Source organism: Uranotaenia lowii, chromosome 2 (genome assembly GCF_029784155.1).
Source record: "Uranotaenia lowii strain MFRU-FL chromosome 2, ASM2978415v1, whole genome shotgun sequence".
NCBI lineage: Eukaryota > Metazoa > Arthropoda > Insecta > Diptera > Culicidae > Uranotaenia > Uranotaenia lowii.
The window spans coordinates 36,411,188-36,433,805 of NC_073692.1; the positions used below are offsets into that span (position 1 = coordinate 36,411,188).

General features: G+C 38.9%; 1 protein-coding gene across 6 annotated transcripts in view; it reads left to right on the top strand.

Annotated features, from left to right (window-relative positions):
• The window catches only part of LOC129745337 (integumentary mucin C.1-like), a 142,034-nt gene that overhangs the window by 112,332 nt on the left and 7,084 nt on the right, over positions 1–22,618 (top strand). For all 6 annotated transcript variants that reach the window (XM_055738346.1, XM_055738349.1, XM_055738347.1 and 3 more), the window contains one exon: positions 20,554–20,844. In XM_055738346.1, the coding sequence (XP_055594321.1) occupies positions 20,554–20,844 (291 nt within the window). The remainder of the gene's footprint in view (positions 1–20,553; positions 20,845–22,618) is intronic.

Here is a 22,618-nt window from a genome sequence, read left to right on the forward strand (position 1 = left end):
AAATTTAAAGGCGCTTGATACGCCTTCAGTAAAGCACATTTGTGCATGTTTGAAATATGTTTCTATGCGTATTAGATTATAAACCAAATCTTTCCACTTTTCTTTTTTTCAAATGTCCGTAAATAACTATTTTTATTTTCATTTACGTTATTTTAAGGCAATTTCCGATCATTTTTAGAATTTTTAAGTTTTTTTTCTCATGTTTTTGATGCATTTCTTTGTTGTTTTTTTACCATTTTTGCTGTTTTTGTCGTACTTCATCATTTTTCAGTTGACTTTGTCATTTTTAGTCTTTTTATTGTATTTGATTTTGATTTTTTTTTTATTTTTCAACTTTTTGTAATTTTTGAATACTTTATAACTTTCTCAAAAAACTTTTGTTTTTGTTGTTGTATTCTATCACCAGTTCTGAACGTAAAAACGTATGTTTGGTGTTTGTCTAAATAATATTGTTCCTGTTATAGAGAAAACTAAAAGGTAATGTCGCTTCTAAAAACTTTTCGGATGTTGCCTAAATCGAATATTGCCAAAAACGAACAGGGTCTGTATTTCACATGTATTAGTACTAAATTCATATTTTTCAGACAACAATTCCTTCTCTAAATAACACGAATTAAAGTTTAATTTTTTCAAATACATAGTTTAAATGGTTTTGATTTGATCGGCAAAATATCAATCTGGGTCACATCTAGGCGTCATTCATTACTCTGTGCTGTACAAATGATCTAGAAATCAAGAAGAAAAAAAACACATCTAGGCTTCATATGGCCACCACATGCATTGAAATTATGCTTGGTTGAAAAATGCGCGCCCAAATATTTCCAATCACAATCAGTATGCTATGCCATGGTTACTATCCTCTTGCGACGTTGGCTCGCGACGTCTCGACCATAGGAACGAAAAACAAACTGCCCGGCGCCCAAAAGAAAGAAAATGTCGGAAAAATTGAAGGCCATGACTTTAATTTGATTCAATTTATTACAAATTCAATGATTACGGACAATTGATGCGACTTTTTGTTGTTTTTATTCGATATAAACCGATTCGCATGCCTACAGAATATTCTAAAAATAATTTCATTAGAATCGGTTGGGTCATTTCGGAGGAGTAGTACTACAAACACCGTTACAAGAGAATTTTATATAATAGATTATTACGCCGAATCTTTAAAACTTAGATATACAATTTTTTGGTAACTAAATTTCAAATTTTTTTCTGAACTCTGTTTTGGTTTGAAATAATCATTTCAAGCCTTAATTTATGAAAAATATCATGTTTTATAAAGTGTGTCGATGTTCCTAATACGGCATTAATTGTTCCTAATGTTAACATATGGGTGTTCCTAATGTTAACATATGAGGAAAATGTATCCGCGTACCCAAATTTTACAATTTTTTGTTCCTGATTTTGCATATGGGTATGTTTATTTAATACTTTAAAAAGAAAAATCTTAAAACTCACCTTTTATGAATATAACAACGTTTTTGGAATATTAATAGAGAAATAAGAACTATTTAAATCCTACACAATATTCCTTTACGCTAGTTTTGAAGAAAATAGTGAATATTGAGTTCATTTAAATTCAAACTATACCTTTTCCAATGGATACATTTATTATATTTCAAAAAGTAGAAAATTCATTGTGATGGATACAAATAAGTTCAGTTAAACAGAGCATCATGCAACAGCATTGTAAGATGCAACATTTAGGTACAACAACACTTATTTAACTTTTATTTTAATATAATTGATTAAAATTATCATTTAATGATAAAAAAACGATGATGCCATGTATTCTCACATCGTGAGAGAGTTTTATGAAGTTTTTGAATCTCATAGAAAATTCGAAACATCGAAATTTTTACATTTTTGATGCCGTAAAAAACTTTACACAATGGGACGGGTTGACTTAGTGATATTACCTACAAACTTTATATGGAACTTATTACCCTACATCAACACTGTTGGTGTATGAATATTTTTCGAACAATCATTTAATTTTTTAAAATAAATATTTTTAAAATTTCGTTACCAGTCTGGGCTAAAATGCATCGACATGCAAATCAATGATTCACAGTTTAAATCTTGTTTCCATATGCTAGAATATGATGAAAATTTTTTGCAGTATTATTTATCCCTAAATGCATCAGCACCCTTCTGCTTTCTTTTAAAAGAAAAAATATAAACTTTAATTCTAACAAAATCATAAATAACTGCAGATCGTGCTTTATGCGTAACGACATCACAAATATGTCAAAAACTTTTCCAAATTTTTTTTTTTAGATTTTTCACTAAGAACAAAGGTTTTTGCAACTCAGATACCCCTTTTTTTTAGTAGGGTGAAAATCGTATGTTATGTAAATTTAAAAATAACTGGTGAAACCAATTATTTTTCTGACTACGTTAATTTGATGTCCCATTAAATTAAAACTTTTGATGTACAAACGGTAGGATTATCAGTGGACATTAGGGTTTAAGAAGCAATTGAAGTTGAAAAGTGTTGCATGATGCCCCAAAAGACGGTATACAACGTATTTTATTGAGATTTTTTTTTAATTTTTCCTTTCGATTCTGTTCTCGTTGAGAAGCTCTCTGTAACTTGATGGTTTCCTTCTCTGTCGCGAAAGGTGCGTTCCTTACAACCTGCCGAAAATATTTTTTCAACATTTTAAGCTTTGAGATGTACTAAAGTAAAAAAAAAATCATGTTTTATTAGCTCAAAACAGTTTATTTTATCAGATCGTTGAAAATTATGTTAAAACACAATTCTTTCAATCAAATTTATTTCAAATACATTCTATGATTTTGATATAGTTTGGAAAACTTTGACTATGTCCATAATTAGGAACACATTGAAAATAGTGTTCCTAATTGTGGACATATCCCTTTTTTAATTTTTACACGAACAAAACATCGTTCTAACATACTTATTATTTAAATAATGATAAAAAACAATCCCACAAAAAATTTCAAAAAAATCGGTTGATAAATTCAGCTTTAATCTTTTATTTCTAAACAGGTGTTTTTTTAAGAAATTTGCTAACAATTGCATTCAATTTGGACATACTTGGAAACAATCCGCATTTTACGAAAAATCTTGTGAATTAGAAAGCTAATTTGTTTGTAAAATGAAAGTTCACATGATCCTTTACATTAACATTTTTTTGATAATTGTGATAAGTGAAAAATAACGTCAAAAACAGGCAAAATCGAAAAGTATGTTAACATTAGGTACACATGCCACATTAGGAACGCTTACCCTAAGGAGTTTGTTTTTCAGATTTTATTTTAATATTTCTGAATCCGCTTATACGAATTTTACTATTAAAATTTATATTTTCTCACTCTTTGCATAGAGTTTGGAATTGGAATTAACAATGGACAAATAAATGATTGGAAATTCATGCTTAAAAATTTCTTATGCCAAATACAAAAATATTCAGTTCAAATTAATTTTGGAATAGTGAATACTGATTTTGGAATTTATTTTTAAAAATCTGCTCATACTTCATTCTAAATCAAAAATAAAATTGAATAGAATTAATGATACGTCGGAAATCGAATTACAAATTTATATGCAAATTTTTCAATTATAGTGTGAACTTTATCTTGATCATACTCATGGATTTGAAATCTACGTTTATAGCCTGGATTTCCTTTGATGGAGCTTGTTGAATTTTTTCCTGCTATTTTTAATTCGTCATTTTTATCTGCTCATAAACTGAAAATGATATTAACGAAATAGCGTTTCTTTCTTAATCAATGTTGTCCAATTTCCCGGTTTTATCCGGGTTTGCCTGGACATTCAATTCAAAATTTTGAAACAGTCTGGCCCAGCTCGGTTTCCTGGATTTCATTGGAAAATGCCCGGGGTTTTCCCGGTTTTATTCACTTTATTTGGAAAATCAAAATTACAAACTTCTCCAAACGGAATTTTTCGAGAAAAAATAATGATGAAAAGTGTACGTTTTAACGTTTTAACGATCCTAAAGTACGTTTTAAAATCTGTCGATAAATTCTGATAAAAAAAAGTTTTTTTTTGCTCGGATTTATGGACATTTTGGACGGTTTATCCGGCTCGGATACGCGTCAAGCGAAAAAACTAGATATCTTGTATTTGGTCCGTAATGAGTTAACAGTAAAATTCTTAATTATCCTTATGGTTTTCTCTCACTTTCATCAACTTCATCGCACGGTTAATGCCTCTTTTTTCGAGCCATGACATGAAATTTGAAATTCCAAACTTATATAAGTTCCTCAATTTGAACTTCGGAAGAATCTTGAAAATAACAAAGGGAATACAATAAAGATGCCGAAGTAGCACATTTCTAGATTGGACTGGTAGCTTTTTTTATAAGCAAATTTTCCTATTTTTTTTTCTTTGTGATGGTCCTACAGTTTAATTTGAATCCTTCGTCTACCCCTTACGCCTTTTTAGGAGTGGGAAAAACTTTTTATCCTTTGGATAAATAAATCAATATTTTTTCTATCTGTTACTGGGCCAAATCGCATCCTTCCGAAACTCTATATACAAATTTGTCAAATTTGACGCTGTTTATCATCAGAAAGGACAAACTTCAATTCAGGACTCGGTAGGCTGTGACCGTCGATGACGGAAGTGTTTTTTGTGTTGGAGCAAAATTTTCAAGAGTTCTAAAATGGAGTTTCCGTTTTCTCTGAATTTCAAAGTTAATGAAAATTTATCCGAAAACGGAATGCTAGCGCTACGCCTTCCGGAACAACCTTGGGGTGTTGAAAAGCTGATGGAGAATGAAATTCAACTGCCGGACGGATGGACATTATTTCTCAGATAAGTAGTTTGTTTCAATTTTTTTGCATATAGTTGAAAAAAAGGTTTTAGGGGATTTTTTGGGATAGTTTAGTAAACAACATGAAGTCAAGCAGGAAATATTACATTGCATTATCGATTATGTTATTAAAAATATACTTTGAAGTTATCGACGTTTTTCGGTGAGTTTTGGAAGTAATCGGGACAAATTACCAGGTGTCCATGCGTTTCGAGCTTCTGTGGCGATCGCTCCTCTTCAGTGGACAGATTGACTGGCCATCGTCTGGACTATTTTGGTTTTGGAAACAAACTGTCCAAAACCAGAATAGTTTAGACGAGATGGCCGGTCGGTTTGTCCACTGGACAGGAGCAAATGCCATATTGACTCGAAACGTATGGACAACTGGTGGTTTGTTTTGATTATTTTTAAACTCACCGAGGGGCGTCGATAACTTCGAAGTATAAACAATCGCGGTGATAAAACCAAAAATCCAGTTAAAAAAATAGTGGAATCTTATAGTGTTTTGCTGCTAGTTAATTTTATTGGTTTGGAGAGGAGTCAATTTTTTTTTTTTTTTTAACACGCTTTGTGTAGTTCGGATTATTTTAGGAGTTTTAGTGCTTCTAAATCATGTTGAGTTTTCTCAAATAAGTTTTTAGTTTTGCCTAGTTCTTGATTCGCCTAAAAACATTTATTAACAAAAGTATGTTCGTTCGCTTAGATAATTTCAATTGTAAAATTTTTAACTTGTTTAAATGTCTCGACAACTTATGGTTAATTTTTTTTAATTAATGTAAGCTGCCAAACATTTACCCAACATGATCCGAAATGTATTACCTGAATCGCTTCAATTTGCTTCTCAATATACAAAAAGCAAAAGCTACATTTCACTAGCATAACCTTAGAAACAAAAGATTACTTGTGGGTATATAATAAAATTCTAACTATCCTGATAGTAATCTGATTCCCAAATTCATAAATGTCACAGTCAACAGCTAACAAAAAACTAGAAAAGATTGCGCTCTACAGATGGTTGAGATTTCGGCAAAAGCTGGCGTTGTGGATAGAGTTCATTTATTAGGTGAAGAAGAACATTTGCATTATTAAAAGTTTTATATAACCATTCTTTCTGTTGCTAGGTAAATTGTCAATCAAAAATGATCGGATTTTCATGTTCATTGTTGCAATTCAAGTTAGGTTTTTCATATAGAGCGTATAGAATGGGTTAACCGTCAACTTGATATACCATTGGATTATTGGACTATATATAAAAGAATTATTTAACTTAACATACAGAGGCTTGCTTATGAATTCGAAGCTTTCTTTAGGAACTTTATTAGTTAGGATAATAATATTAATGGTTCACCGTAACACTAGTCAAAAGTGCCTCACAATCAATTCCTTTAACCCTTTTCCTAACCAAAATTATTTTGCTAGGATGCAGAGGTGACCTCGGTCCTAAAGCACAACATAGATCTTTCATCCTTTTCTCTTTCTTCCAATATATCCATTGACTACTAGGACGTGGCCGGCGCCGTTGTTGATGTTAAAAGAGAGACCATCAGTTTTGTGCAGTGTGAATGAGCTGCCAATCCCAAGCACCATTCATTTGACCTCTGAATAAAATTGATGGCCTCGGTCAATCACGGAGTAGCAACCATTGGCGATGTGGAACTTGTTCTACTGAGCCACGCCAGCGATCGTAGAACTCGAAGTGATTGTTATCATAATTTGGTTTTGGAACAAGTCAAGCATAAATTTTCTTCAACCATGCATTTCGGGTTTTACGGTTTAAGGTGGATGTGAGTAGTTAATCAAGCTAAGCTAAGCTAAGCTAAGAAAGGACAAACTTCAATTCACAAATTATATACATCGATTAAATGTTATGAAAACTTTGAAAATCGATTTATTTCATCTGTCCACGCGTTGCATTTGGCGCAATCAACAACCATGTGGAGACAAAATAACGAAACGGAAAACACGACCATCAAGTGTGCAATGCGTTTTCCAATTTGGTTCACGAACCAGAATCGCGAGGTTTTCTGCCACGGCTCGCTCACGATTTTCTGGCGATCGGATTCCCCTTGAAAAAAATCCCCTACAATCACGTGTTTGCTGAGTCGCGAACCTACTGTGGTCAGAACTTTTGTGAACTACGCACGGTTTTGTTTCTTGGCTGCTCCGATGTGAATACGATTTTTTTAGTCCTTGGATGCTGTTATCGGATGCCGGAGGAAACTGTAAGTTTCAACAGTTTCGAAGCTTCAAGATTTTCTTTTCATTCTACTCAGCTATTAAAGATAGATTTGAGTTTTGTTATGGTAAAATAAGTTGAATTTTTAAAGATCAATCGAATGATATTATTTTCCGGTGATATTCAATTCCAGATAAAAAAAAAAGCTCAATAATGTGTGTGAATGCTTTCTCGCATAAAAGATCATATTTAAATTAAATACTATCCTGACGAGGTCATCTCCACGTCGTGGTCCGATCAACTACGTTGATAGTCTAGCGTAGTTTATTTGATAGCTTCGGACTCATTTAGCTAAGTAAAGTAAAGTAAAGTTACGTTATCCGACGTCGAGCGCAATTTGCGTCAGTTTTCAACTTTATTGGAGAGCAGTCATTATCCAGGCGAGCCCATCGCTGTTAGGCAGACCAGCGAGGCCACATGTCCGAACCTGTTGTGATACTTCATGAAGGATCCATGGCCAGTAGTAGCAGGAGTAGCGTCATGTAGAAATCCGCTTCGCCATGCTTTTTCTCCATCCATTCCTTGATATTTGAGATCAAACGATGGGTTCACCTTCCTCTTTCTGTGCTGTTCCACAGCTGCTACCAGTTGGCCATAGAGATATCCCTAGCTCGTGTTATCACGTTAGCGTGCCTCTATTTTCGTAGCAATAGGAGTCCTTCACTAACAAAACCTAGATGGGCATGACTCCCGCTATAACGCATGCAGCCTCCGATGAAATGGTGCGGTATGCACTGATGACCCGCAAACTCATTCGCCTTTGTTCACTGTTCAGTTTCTGCTGGTTACATTGGATGTTAAAACCAGATCTCCATACCGAAGGAACCACACTCGAAATTATTCTCCGCTGACAACTTCGAATCCCCGAGTGGTTCGCCATTATTCTCATAAGTGTGGCCGTTGCTTTTGCCTTCTTGCACACTTAATCAACGGAGTTTTTAAAACTGAGCCGGCTGTCAATCATCACACCAGAATATTTAAGCTCGCGCTTTGATTCGATAGTGCATGATCCAACTGTAATCCCGCTTGTTTGCGGTGAAATCAGGTTTGATCATCTCGGTTTTGTGGTGAGCCAACCAAACTCTTGGAGTGTATCCAGCTGTCTACCGCTTCTACAGCCTGCATAGGAATGAAACCAAAAGCAAAACGACATTACCTTCAAGCATGAAAAAACAAAGAAATGATGTAAACTTAGGATATTTATCAACCTACAATCCGGGCAATACCAAGACTAATTTAGTCAAAACACAAGAATTAATCAACAAAAATTTTTCTATTCAAAATCTGCAATGCGTAGTGTTACACTCCCTCTCCCATCTAAATGCGTTACGTAATATTTGAATGGCCGCTTTGTAACCGTTCAGTTACAAAACATCTTTGTTTTTTTAACGGGTGCAATTTATTTTAATTGTTTGTGCTTACTGTCACGATTCTTATTTTGTTTTTCTTTTATTATTTTGTTGATTTTAATTTTGGTGTTTAAAGGATTTAAATATAAAAATGTATAACAGTTATGATGGGGGTGGGGTAAAATAACAGTTTATTCTTAGTGGGTATTCGCCTTCGCCGTGATGTCGACTATCGAGGAAACATTTCGCCTTCGGCGGAAAGTCGACTACCGACTGGACATCTCGCCTCGCCCCGGATGCGAAAAGGCGAAAAGCCAGAAAGGAGGCGAAAAAGAGCTGTGTCCGCAACAGACTTGTAAACCATCGACATTTTCTCTGACAGTCGCACAGCCTGCTTCTATCAGTTTCATTGTTCGTGCCATCAAACGAGTGCGACCGAACAATTGCAGAACAGTCGACTACCATCAGACGAAACGACAGTCATTCTTCTTTGTGTGATCGTCGAACGAAATTTCGTGTCTTGGTACACGAGAGCGATGATTTGATGGTCAAACGACCAGATATCCCGACAGTAGACGACGTCGCCTGTCTCTTTCACGCAACTGAACCTACAGACTCAATAAGCAAATACAATCCTTTCTATTCACTCTCTCCTGTGGAAAAAAAATCCGTCGCTTTACAGCGCCGAGTGATGTTTATCTGTGAATGTGGAATGATTATTTACGCATATGGTGAAAGTCAAACGACTAACCACCACAAAGATCAAAATTTCATTTGACATTTTTTTGCTGCCATGATTGTCATGAACGATGTGTTGTGGATGTCAGCGAAAAAGTTCAAACGATGGTGGCCAATTACAAGACTGGTTCGGAAAAAGAGCATTCGAGTTCAGGCGTGCGTGTGTTGAACATCACAGGAGCATTTACCGAGTTAGTTGTGAAACCGGAAGTGGCTTTTTGAGGGAAAATCTGTTAGAATCCCTAGTATTTTCATCCTTGGATTTTCTGAGAACAATTCACGCTTCAGCCTAGCAGATACTTGTATCTGTTACGTCTCAAAGTAAAAGGAGCATCGAGTTCTCTGGCCTGCGGGCCATAAGCATTAAGGGGGGGGTAGGGTCTAACACTTTCAAAAAATCGATTTTTTTATTTTTTTATTTTCTTATTGTAAAACATTTCAAGAATGTTGTGTCAAATTTTCAAGTCAATTGAAGCAAAACTGTAGAAATTATAGGAGTTTATCTCCTCCTATCTTATACTGCAAGAAAGCAAGAGCAAAAACTTCAAACGCGTTTTTCTCAAAAGCACATTTTTAAAGTCCGTGGACATCGTCATTTGAAAACTACTTATCCGATTCTCTTCAAATTTGGAACATATATTCTACATATAAAATACCAGACCCCAACGTTTTTCTTTTTTGTTTTTTTTTACTTTGGGGAGATTTTACAGGTGAAAAATGGCGGATTTTTTCGTGAAAAATCGCAGTTTTTACTTCAAACAGCCACAAAAATTTTATAAAAAAATTTTTAAGTTAAATAAAAACGTTGGGGTCCAGAAAAACATCTTTTAGAATATTTTGCTCTGATTTTTTAACTTCAGATGATTCTGTGCTGAGATACAGTGTCCACCGCAAATCCTGTTTTCTAAAAGGCATCCTCGAAAGTGCTCCGTCACCGGCTCATTTTTCAATATTTTTCTACGAAAAAATTACTAAATGTTATTTTAACAATGCTTTGTGTAATGCAAAAAATTTGAATACATTTGTTTGAACGATAACTCTAGAAAAAAATCGTGAAAATTGTGTTTTTTATACCCGTTAGACCCTACCCCCCCCCTTAAGGAAAACATTCCTCTCTCGGTTCGGTCACTCTGGCCAGATCCTGGATCGAACCGATTGTGCCAACGAGAGAAGACCTGATTCTGCTCCAACCATCAATACAGTCAGGTAGCGAAACTCGAAGGATCAGCTACAGCCACGTGTCTCAGCAAGTTATTGAGGCTGCGGACCCATCATCACCCAAGAATACCCACCTGAAGTCACCAAGTTGCAACACACACCAAGGGTTCGCTACAAGCGGATAACGCAGACGACTTCAATAGCAGCACCAGCAAAAATAGTACCTGTGCAAACTTTGCTTAGTATTCAGCCGCTGAACGGGCGACTCGTGTCCTGTCGTGTCAATGATTGTCGTCGGCTGACTGAGGACCGCTCACGACACGACAGCTCAGCCGTTTTGTGTGTGCGTGTAGTGAGAGCGATTGAGGGAGATTGCAGACTCGGAAAGGCCTATCGGCTGAGAGAGTGTTCGGCTGACAATCACAGGCTACACACTACCGGTATGTTACCCAAGATTCCTGTTACAACACCCACATTCACACTAGAATCAAACACAATTTGCTAAAAATAAAAGTTGCAAGTCTAAAGTTTAGTCTTTTGCATTTCATTTAATAAAGTTTTGCCTTAGTAAAGTTCAAATTTTTCTATTAATTTATGTGAAAGAATTGTGATAGTATTGTGTGTAAAGTTTGTTCGCGTAGGTCCTCCGATTACCCAGTAGTAAACCGACTCTGAGACCCAGTTCGAGGAGTTTCTTGCTACTGAGCTAGCTTGACGAGATTTTTCAAAGTTACACCTTATACAAATTCAACTTTTTCATGATAATTTCGTGGTCATCGAATTAGATGGTCATCAATTTGAATTTTCTTTTGAAAACGAAAATACGAAATTCATAAGATTTCGAAGTAAATGTCTGACTCCTCTTAACAAATTCTGGAGCAGCTATCCAAAACCCGTTTACGTTTAAAAATCAGAATCAGAATAAAAATCTCTTCATCATCAAAGATGTTGTTCCCGCGTCAGCCAGTCAGCTCTATTTCAACACCGAAAACCATCTCGAATTACATTGCATTTATCGGAACTGTACCGCATAACTTTCCGGTGTAAACAATACCGGAAACACCCCCGCACATGCATATGTAGCTCACAGTTCTGAAAACTATTTGAGCCGCACCACCATCAAGCAATGGCGGCGGCTCTGCATGATGAACTTTGGTGCCGTTCGTTCGTTAGCTGTTTCGTATTCCTCGAATCGGCAGAACTGGGCCGACGAGCAAGCGAGCGAGCATTTCAAATTCACCACCACCCATTGAATACGCTTAAATTTATGCAACTCGCATAACAAATAGCTTCCACACAGATCTTCTTCGCCTTCCTACAACAGTTAAGCTAGTACAGCTGCCAACAAAATGGTGCCCACACACTGGGCGCGCTTTCAGCCAAACTCCAATCGTGATAAAACGTTTCCTAGGGTGATTCAGCGGCAGAACAAACTGAAATTAATTACCTACTTTTTCACATCTGCCAACGTTGTTAAGTGTACTTGGCTGCTCCGCTTTTTTTGAACATTGTGAATACTTTTCAAATTAAGTGACAGATATGAAGTCTAAGAAATGGTCGAAACCATCTAACATAGAGTTGACTAAATTAACAACTTTAAAGAGTTTGGTACAACTACGACATTTTAAATTTGCTTCGAATTTTAAGAACAACTTTCCTTCGAACCACCCCTACAACGAACAACAAACAAGATTCACATGATTTTTTCCAGTAACTGAAGCATTGCATCGTTGTGTCACTACCTGCTGGTTGCGCTGTGAATAGCAAATGTAAAGAATCATCATAACAGATGAGAAAAAAAAAATTACAGACCCTTGCAGTAACACTACATGGCCAAGAACACCATTTCGAGGAACAAGTGGTTGAAGATTTTAACGAGCATCTCAAAGCCGAATTAGTACTTTTGACCGTTCACACACTGTTGGGACATTAAATTCTTTCAATTTGAAATTCGAGGTCTTTAACTTTTTACTTTTACTTACAGTAAAAGGTGATACGGTCAAAATTTGGTCAAGGGAAAATGCGTGTAAATCGGTGAAATCTTTTATTTAAAAAATCTAATTAAATTTCTTTTTCAAGTTTAATTAGTGTAAAATTCAGGAAAAATATTCAGTTAGGCTTGCCGAGTTGCCGGGCCTTACGCTTAACCCCTGCCATCAGATTTTGTACAGCCACCTTGTCCACCTTCTTCGCCGCAGAAAGCCAGTTTGCCTTGAACTGCTGCTCGTCCTTTGCAGTTTTTTTGGTCTTCTTTAGGTTCCGCTTGACAATAGCCCAGTTTTTCTCAATTGGGTGGAGCTCTGGCGTGTTGGGAGGGTTCTTGTCCTTGAGAACCACCTGCACGTTGTTGGCGGCGTACCACTCCATGGCCTTTTAACCGTAATGGCAAGATGCCAAATCCGGCCAAAACAGTACGGAACAACCGTGTTTCTTCAGGAAAGGCAGCAGACGTTTATTCAAACACTCTTCCACGTAAATTTTTTGTTTGACAGTCCCGGAAGCTATGAAAATGCTGCTTTTCAAGCCACAGGTACAGATGGCTTGCCAAACCAGATATTTCTTCGCGAACTTTGACAGTTTCATGTGCTTGAAAATATCTGCTGCCTTTCCCCTTCCTTTTGTCGTATAAAACGCCTGTCCCGGAAGCTGCTTGTAGTCGGCTTTGACGTAGGTTTCGTCGTCCATTACCACGCAGTCAAACTTCGTCAGCATCGTCGTGTACAGCCTCGCGCTTTGGCCGTCGTATTTTGTTTATCATCGCGATATGGAGTCAACACCTTCTTGTAAGTCGATAGTCCGGTTCGTTTTTTGGCTCGATGCACGGTTGTAGACGATACACCCAGCTTATTAGCGGCATCTCGGAAAGAGAGGTTAGGGTTTTGCTTGAAACTACCGGCTTCCGGTTTTCGGTTTCCCCCCGGTCCAGACTTCCTGCCTGTCGACAAACGTTCCCCAAACACTTTAATTACATTTGTAACGGTTGATTTGGAAACTTTTAGCGATTTTGCTAGCGTTGCGTGCGAGTAGCTCGGATTTTCGAGATGCGCGAGAAAAATTTTGATACGCTGCTCCTTTACCTTGGACGGTATTTTGACAACTGAAGAGTGAATTACTTACTTACTTAATGATCCCGCGCCGATCCTCCGGTGCATAGGACCGTGGTAAAAGACCTCCACTGTTGACGATCCGGAGCCAGCGTCTTCACTTGGTCCCAGTCAAGATTCTCGTGACAGTTCGGATTTCAGCGGCTAGGCTTCGCCGCCACGAGTTTCTGGGTCTGCCTCTTCTTCGATGACCTTCTGGCTTCCAATCTAGCGCCTCTCTGCAAATCTCGTTTTCATCTCTTCGCAGCGTGTGCTCAATCCACTTCCACTTACGTTCCCGAATCTCGATTTCTAGCACCTTTTGATGACACCGGCGATGTAGTTCCTCATTCGAGATCCAGTTGCCAGGCCACCAAGCGCGGATGATACTTCGCAGGCAGCGGTTTACTTGCAGTTTTCGCGTCGTTACCGCATATGTGCACGGATTTGACGTTTGAGTTGAAGATTCGGATTTTCGTTCGTAGAGAGATCTGGCGTGACCGCCAGATGTTTCGGAGACTCGCAAATGCAAAACGGGCCTTTCTGATCCGAGTTTCAATGTCTTTCCTGGTACCACCATCAGGCGTTATCTGGCTACCCAGATACTGGAAGCACTCCACTTTCTCAACTTGTTGCCCAGCTACCATGAAACTGGAGGGATTTTCTGTGTTGATCTCCATCGATTTGGTCTTTCCGACATTGACTTAGAGACCTGCTGCCTTGGAACTTTCGGTGAGGTCGTCGAGTTTGCTCTGCATATCCGGTTGTGTTTGGGCGAGCAAAACAATATCGTCTGCCAGGTCAAGGTCGTTCAGTTGCTCCATTGTTGAAGGATTCCACGGCAATCCTCGGTTCGGTGCACAGTAGATCGATCCAATCAGAATCTCATCCATTACGATTAGAAAAAGTAGCGGTGATAAAATACATCGTTGTCTCATTCCAGCAGTTACCGGGATTGGTTCGGACCAGACACCGTCGTGCAAGACCTTGCACGAAAATGCCTCGTACTGTGCTTCGATGAGATGGACTAGTTTCTCTGGGACCCCTTGTCGCCTTAGAGCTGCCCAGATATATTCATGGTTAAGTCGGTTGAATGCTTTTTCGAAATCAACGAACACCACCAGAAGAGAGTCCTGGAATTCGTTGATTTGTTCCAGTATTATTCGTAGCGTTGTGATGTGGTCCACACATGATCGTCCGGATCGGAATCCAGCTTGTTGCCGTCGGAGTGTAGCGTCTATTTTCTCCTGGATCCTGTTCAGGATCACTTTGCAGAGTACTTTGAGAGTTGTACAGATCAACGTTATGCCTCGCCAGTTACCGCACTCTGTCAGGTCTCCTTTCTTCGGGACCTTTACGAGGATACCCTGCATCCAGTCGGACGGGAATGTTGCAGTATCCCAGATGTCAGCGAAAAGACGGTGAAACATTTGTGCTGACAAGGCAGGGTCGGCTTTCAGCATTTTATTAGGGATGCAATCGATACCAGGTGCTTGGTTGGAATTTATGTTTTTGATTGCCGCTTCTATTTCAGCCAGCGAGGGCGCTTCCGAGTTGACGCCATTTATGCGACTTACTGTTGGCGCTTCGAGCTGCGGGTTTTGTTGGCCATCGCTATTCATTTAGTGTGCGCATTCTTAATGCTTTGTTGATGATGCATGTGTCTGCGATCAATCTTACCGTTTGCTACTCATGGCGTGCCCATCTTCACGTCAAATGGAAGGAGAATGAGGGAGATGAACGCGAATAATTTGCCAAACATAAAACAAACTTGATACTTTTTTCCAGATTCACATGCATAGCATTCTTCCCTAGATGAGTTGAAGATGAACCTACTCAGAACTCAGAATGAAAACCAATGGATCGAAGTAAGCCTTTGTGGATCGATACTATGACATATGGTCAGCTCTCTTTTTTCGTTATTACATTTTGCACTATACAGTGTAAGCGTCAGATAACACTTCCATCGAGGTTGTAGTGATTTGTCGCGGTTAATTGTAGTTTTTTAATATCGCAGTGAGGGAAAATGATGGGTGATGGTTTTCCCCAAATAATGTAGTCTTCAAAGCCGACGACAGCGCCACAAGCCACCAGGATGCAGCCAGGAAGCTTCAACACCTGACAACCAGAGGGCCATTCACGGTAACCCACGCTGCTTGGTAACCACCCGATCGGTAGCGACGCCCGACGAGTTGCCGAAGGCGAAGCGATCGTGTCCGCCATAATGGGAGAGCAACGACCTGTACTCGCGGTTCAAGGACGGTCAAAGGCGACTACCTGGTGCTGGCTCACTTCCAAAAGTACCTCAAAACTGCGAAGTACAAAGTGCACAACACAGCCAGCTAAGTGTTAAAAGCCAGACACCAGGTAAGCCATCAGACGCCTAACCGCCATTTTCTTCCCGCTGAAAGACGGAACACTAACGCCGGATTATTACACAGGACCCCTAAGTCTTTGGCCAAAAGCAACCATTTGGCGGGACGACAGTCAACCTGGTCCCTGACCCTGGTCCTGAATCGGCCTTGTATTTAGTCCCGGTCGTCACGGATAGAAGTTATCTGCCGGACGGTCACACGTCGAAGGTGGTTGTCGATTCCGCAATACGAACCCTTCGGAACGACCAACCAGCTCTCCAACCCGCTCATTCATCCTCACCGTAGAGATTCGCGGAAGGAAAATCCCGGTTGCCGGCCGGAATTGGACCGACAGAGTAGTTGGTCAGCAGTAGCGTCATCATCGCCGTAGATCCGCCAGTTTCAACAGCGACAACCAGGGCTTGGCCCTTAAAGGTACCGTAACTATCTAGTCATTACTAGTTTGCGCATTGCAATTGTCAAATAAAGGTAGAGAAGTGCATAATTGGGGTTTTCCTGATCTTAGAGTTCGAACTCCCTGCGATTTCTTTTGGTAAGCGAGCCGCCCTGAGGCCTAATAAAGGGAGTCCCTGTAACGCCGGTGGGGTGGTAGGTTTAAAACTTACAACAGTTGTTTTGCGTACGAAAGAGTACTATTTGCGGCTGGTAGTGTTCGAGATATCATGTTGGTTGTTTCACAAGCGCTTTTCAGTTTTGGGAACATTATCCTCGAAATCGACCATGTTTGTCGACTGGCTGCCCGTTTTTCGTACCGAGAGTTTTTGAGGTTATTGTCCCGTCTCGTCCCGCGCGACTCTATGGCGAACCCAGTATCCAGAAGGTGGTGAAGGCTGGCCGGATACGCTGGGCGGGACATGTTGCAAGAATGCCGGACGACTGTCCTGCAAAACAGGTGTTCGCTACGAATCCGGTAGGAACAAGACGAGCGGGGGCGCAACGAGCGAGGTGGTTAGACCAAGTGGAGCGTGATCTGGCGAACGTGGGGTGCCCGAGAAATTGGAGAACGGTTGCTATGAACCGAGTGAATTTTAGGAATTGTGTTCGTCAAGTTATGTCGTAAGACGGAATACTATGTAAATAAATAAAAATGTCCCGTCTCATCTGTACACAATCAATAAGTAGCTCAGCAATTTTTTAACTAAACACATGAACGTTCAACGCCTAGAAGGTAGGCGCTGTTGCTTATTTGATTTACATATCGAAGTGTTGAGGCTGACTAGAAACGTCACTTTCGATAACAAGATAAAAAAGGGGCACTACAATTATTATAACTAATAATGCACTTATTGCAAAATCTTCGAGTTCATATTGATAAAAACTTTCAAAAAGTATTTAGGGCCAAACTTGTAATTAAACATTAAATTTTCGTAATGGGAAATAAAAAAGAGAAAACTAAAGATATCGTCATTTTACGAAACCCTTGCGGTCGTTCAACTTTTTTTATATTGAAAGTTTGATTCTATGAAAATAATTAGACAACAATTTCCTAAATAATTATTTTCAAAAAGACATGAAAACGAAAGCAAACATTTTTAAACGAAAAAACATTTCTTTCATTTGATAATGCGGACAGAGGAGTCAACCATCATAACAAATAGAAAAAATCCGGACGTATCAGCGCAGAACTTTTGGTTTAAAGAAAATTTCCCCATGAAACGGAAAAACGAACGAGCGATCAATACTGAGATGTTATGAAATCGCTTGGTACATCTTTGTACCTGATAATAATCACATTTTCGAGGTGATGGAAAGAATTAGAGAAACATGAAGTATCAATGAACGAAAGAACATAAGCCGTGAATATCATGAAATTTTCGAAAAAGATCCAACGGCTCACCGGCAGGACTTGACCTGCAGTCTCCGCTCCAGTACAACGGCGCGTTAGCCAATTTCACCACGGTAAACATGATGAAATCGGCGAACGCGAGCAATCCGTTGTGCACTTACAGCTGTGCTTACAGCTTAGTGAATCATCCAGCTGAGTTTATGATATCACATATCACCATGATCGTTAACTAAACTTTTTTGTAAGAAAAACAAAAAAAGTGATAAGTTCGTTTATTTTATGGGAGCCTTATTTACCCTGATTTTCATGCTCAAGGTTCCATGAATTTCTGAAAAAATTTAGACAATTCGAATGATTGTTGTGTTGGTGTGCTATCAATCATACTCCTCTAGCATTTGACATTTAGTTCGGGTCCTTGGTAGTCAAATGTCAGGTTTGTTTGACCTGTTATATAAGGATGCCATCCCACTGGCTTGAACGTACGGTTATCAGCTGGTAAGGCGAGTGTTCTACCAACTGTGATAAGTTCGAAGCACTTTCCAGACTATATGTAAAACGTCCTTGCTTAGAAAAAATAAAAGTTTAGATTGGAAGATTTTGTTTTATAGATTTACGTATTAATTTCCAAAATTAAATTACGTAGGTACATTATTTAGATGCATATAGCCTTTTATTTTTAAAATTTTTGCACAAGCATCGTAAAATACCGAATATAAATTTACTGTATTTCAAATAAGTTTTTCTAAATTTCATTTTATTCCAAGCAAAACTTAGAATGAGTTATTTCAAATTTTACACAAGGATTGATTGATATTTTTCTAAACAATATAAATCGTAAAATCTGCGACAGACCCTATTGCTTCATTCGGCCACAGGACAGCAAAAGCCCTTCACCAGTTTCTATAGACGATCGCGGTTTCAGTTTTGAATTAAATCATAGATAGGTACTAGGCACCTATTGCCTACACAAAATACGACAAACAACCTACAACATACGCCATCCATCCGCATGGCAGGACATTACGCTTGTTGCCTACATGCGGGCGCACTACTGTTTGCGAATCCTTCAGAGTGCGGTTGTCAGGTTTCAGTTTTGTGTGTCCTGTCCCTTCCGGGTTGCTCTCCACTGTTTGGTAATGGAATGAAATGAAATGTATAGTTCGTGGAACGATGACAAGATGTTAGGGGACGGAAACATACGGTTGAACCACCCACCAAAAAAGGGGGTTGGGCGGACGATTCCGTACTGTTAATTGCGTGTATATATCCGCTACAAAATGTGGTTTTGGTTTACGAGTTGGGACTGCCAAACAACATAAACTTTTATGCTTATTCCAGGGGCTTTTTTGGGTTCTGTGTGTTGTGGCGATTGTTGGGTTATTCATTAGGTTTATTTATTTGACCGAATGGCAGACCGATGAGATTTTGATGGTCTGTCGGCCTCTGCCTATCGGGATGATTTGTGTTTATTGAGGATGAGTGCGACTAAATGTTGTAAAGATTTGTTTATGTGAGCAGTTAACTATAAAAGAGAATATGGTGCTGGGCATCAGGGAACATTGATCTTTGTTGCCCAAAAACAAATATTGCGACTTTAAAATTTAAAAGCCGAACAGTCTATGAATAAGGAGAAAATTTATAAAGAATTGAAAGCACAGGAAAATTTATATGCAGATTCTCTGTTGATCATTTTTGACTGTAGAAAATTTTAATAATTTCAATACATACATATCTCTGTAGTTACTTCATGAAGACATCATAATCAAAAATATCGGAAAATTGGTTTGCGAAATATAGGATTTGTTAGACTCTGAGTTTAAAAACGACAGTCGACAATTTAAAAGAATCTACATAATAACTTGAGAAGCAAAATTAGACTATCACCAACTGTAAGTTGGCATACGACAATTGACAATAGACAATTCCATTCAGCAAATCAACAAATCATGTCTTGTCGAAATCAACAAATCTCGACACGAAATATCTTTTTTATCTCAAGTTGACAGCATCAGTTGAGGATTTGATTCTTTTTTTTTTCAGTTGAGGATTTGAAAACTTCCAGATCGAAAATAAAAAAAATAAGATATCAAACCTTGACAACAAAAAAATCATTTACAATTATGAAGCACAAATATCAAAAGACTAAAGACGATTTTGGGACCAAACCACTCGAAGAATTAAAGTGTATGAAAAAAGAAAATTAGTTATAGATATGTACATACTATTTGGAAACTGGGTGTAGGTTTTAACTAAACGACCCATTTATTATTTTTCCTCTAATTTCCTGTAACTAATACGTACAACTCCCATGGCAACAGGTTCTCGGTCCTAACCCAGTAGTGCGGATAGATTCCCTGCAGTCCTCAAGTCGTCCGGACCTGGTCGCTGCGAACGATGGTAGCAAACAAAATTTCCAACTAATCCAATCAGCCTTTATCGAACCGCAATTGATTCCCCAAATGGAAATTCTGCGTCCCGCTTTTTTGACGGGCGACCCCCAAATGTCGGCAACAGCATCAGCAGCAGCCAACCGTACTGATCCTATCATGACGCTTCTCAGTAGACTAATCCTAGGGGAAAGGCCGGCGATTGCCAGTAGACTCACCTCCTTCATCACAAACAACAGTAGCAACTTTAATACGGTAGAACTTGTGCACTGTGATTTCGAAATTTGATCCCTCACACCCACCCACAACTTTCGCGTGTATAAATACTCATTGGATAGAGATGGTGTATCAGATTTGATTGCCATCAGAGCCGAGAGCTTCCATGTCGACCAGTCATTCTTCCATCAAACCGCAAATCATGGAACATCCACACCACACCGGAAGCTCTTCACCGGAAATCCATCGACAAATGAGCGAAATTCGATTCCCATACAGATTTGTCCTTGGAGATTCCATCGTCATGCCCCATACCCACATGAATCCCACAACCAGTTTCAGCAAATCTCACTAATGCAATACATGTTTTCCCATTTCCCGATAAAAAAAAACAAACCCAAAAAAAAATCCATCTAGGTTTCAACCGAGTCGACCATCAACCTGGGCAATCGATTCGGCTTCGATAACGAAGATGGTGGTATCCCAATGGCAATGGCACCGGGAGCTTCGGGACAACGGCCAGGAATCACTCCGAGTACGGCGCGGCCCACGACAACTGCGGCTGCGGTCACGGCCAGAATGACGACGAGGACGACGACGACGACGACCACAACCCGACGTCCAGCGCCGGCGATGACCAGGCCTCCACAGACTACTTCGAGCAGGCAAACCACAACCACTGCTCCGAGAACGACGACGACACGTTTTGTAAGTAGACCACTATTCTGGGTGCGAAACTCCATCCTCGGTAGGAAAATATGTTCCCTTTTTTTGATAAAAATTGTTTGCTTCTGAACACTACCTTATTTATTTGTCATAAAGATACCACGTGGAAAAATAAAGCTTAAAACAAAAGATAAAGCTCAAACTTTGTTAAATTTTCAGTTGGGTTAGATTTAACAGCAATTTTAACACCTTCTTCACGCACACTCAAAAAATAGTTTATTTCTATCGCTAAGCTATCAAAATCGGCAAATTAGATCCTGATACAAAGGAAAGATCCTGATACGTATTAAAAGGTTTATACTTTTACTGTGAGATCTCTATTAAGGTCAGACGATACGGTTCAAACTGAGCTCTGCTTTGGCTGTCACAGTGTCACCAGTTATTCAAATTCTTTTAAGAATACCCACCTCGATTATTTTAATTTTGATAGTATTCCGTCTCACGATAAAACTTGATAAACATTGTTTCAAAAATTCACTCGGTCCATGGCAACCGTTCTCCAGTTTCTTGGACATCCCACATTCTCCAGATCACGCTCCACTTGGTCTAACCCCCTGCTTATTGCGCCGCTGCTCGTCTCGTTCCCACCGGATTCATAGCAATCACCTATTTTGCAAGAAAATCCGGCATTTTTGCAACATGTCCTGCTCAGCGTATCCGGCCAGCCTTCATCACCTTCTGGATACTGAGTTCGCCGTAGAGTGGCTGGAGCTAATGGTTCATCCCTCGACTCTACATGACGTTCTTCTTCACGCCGCCAAAGATTCTTGTTCTTAACACTCGTCGCTCGAATACTCCGAGTATACGCAGGTCCTTCTCGAGCAATATCCATGTCTCATACCCGTAGAGGACAACCAATCTAATAAGCTTCTTGTACACTTGTACACTTCGTTACAGATAGACAAAGTCTTAGACTATCTCTAGCTCGTCGCTGTCGATCGTGACCATGTAATTATTGGACAAGCGGGTTCGGTCTGTCTCGGATCCACAGACAAGCATATACTACGTCTACCAAAGCATGCAAAAAATTATGCATGACAACAACGCTTCTATATTTGAAATACTCCTGAAAAAAACTGGCCATGGCAGGAAAAGACGCAGACTATCAGTATTCGAGCGTCTCGATAGTGATTGCCTTCCTTGAAGATTTTCAACCTACTGGAATCACAACTGATATGTATCAGTTTTGAGCGATCTATGGAGGCTTTCAGATGATTGTTTACTTTTCCCTTTGCGTAAAAGGTTACGAATCACTACAAGCTAACCGCAATGAAAAGCCAATCCCTTGCGACAGGTTTTGTCAACATGCGGTCCTGGCATTTCCTCAAATTTTCCTTTTAAAACATCACTGATTGTCAATCAATAAAAAACATAATGACAATGATGCTACGCTAAATGTTTGTGAATCAGCCAGTGAGCGACGCTCAGAATGTTTATTAGAATATTGTTTATTAGAATAAAAATCAACGGATCATATGTAGATCCTAATAGGGAAGAGTGCCACGATGTGGTAAATTCCTGGCAAAAAAAAGTAGATCCTAATGATAACTTTTATTTTATTTGAAGTCTTTGACTGCTGTCATACAGACCGAATTTTAAAATTAGCTGACAAAATAATTAAAACTAGGTAACGTCACGGATTGCACATTTGAATACAGATTTTGAAACATTAAAGTCGAACAAGTGCGATACCTCGTTGAAAACTTGACTGCATCGATTCAGTGGATGATTTTGTCCAAATACTGTTCTGCTTCTT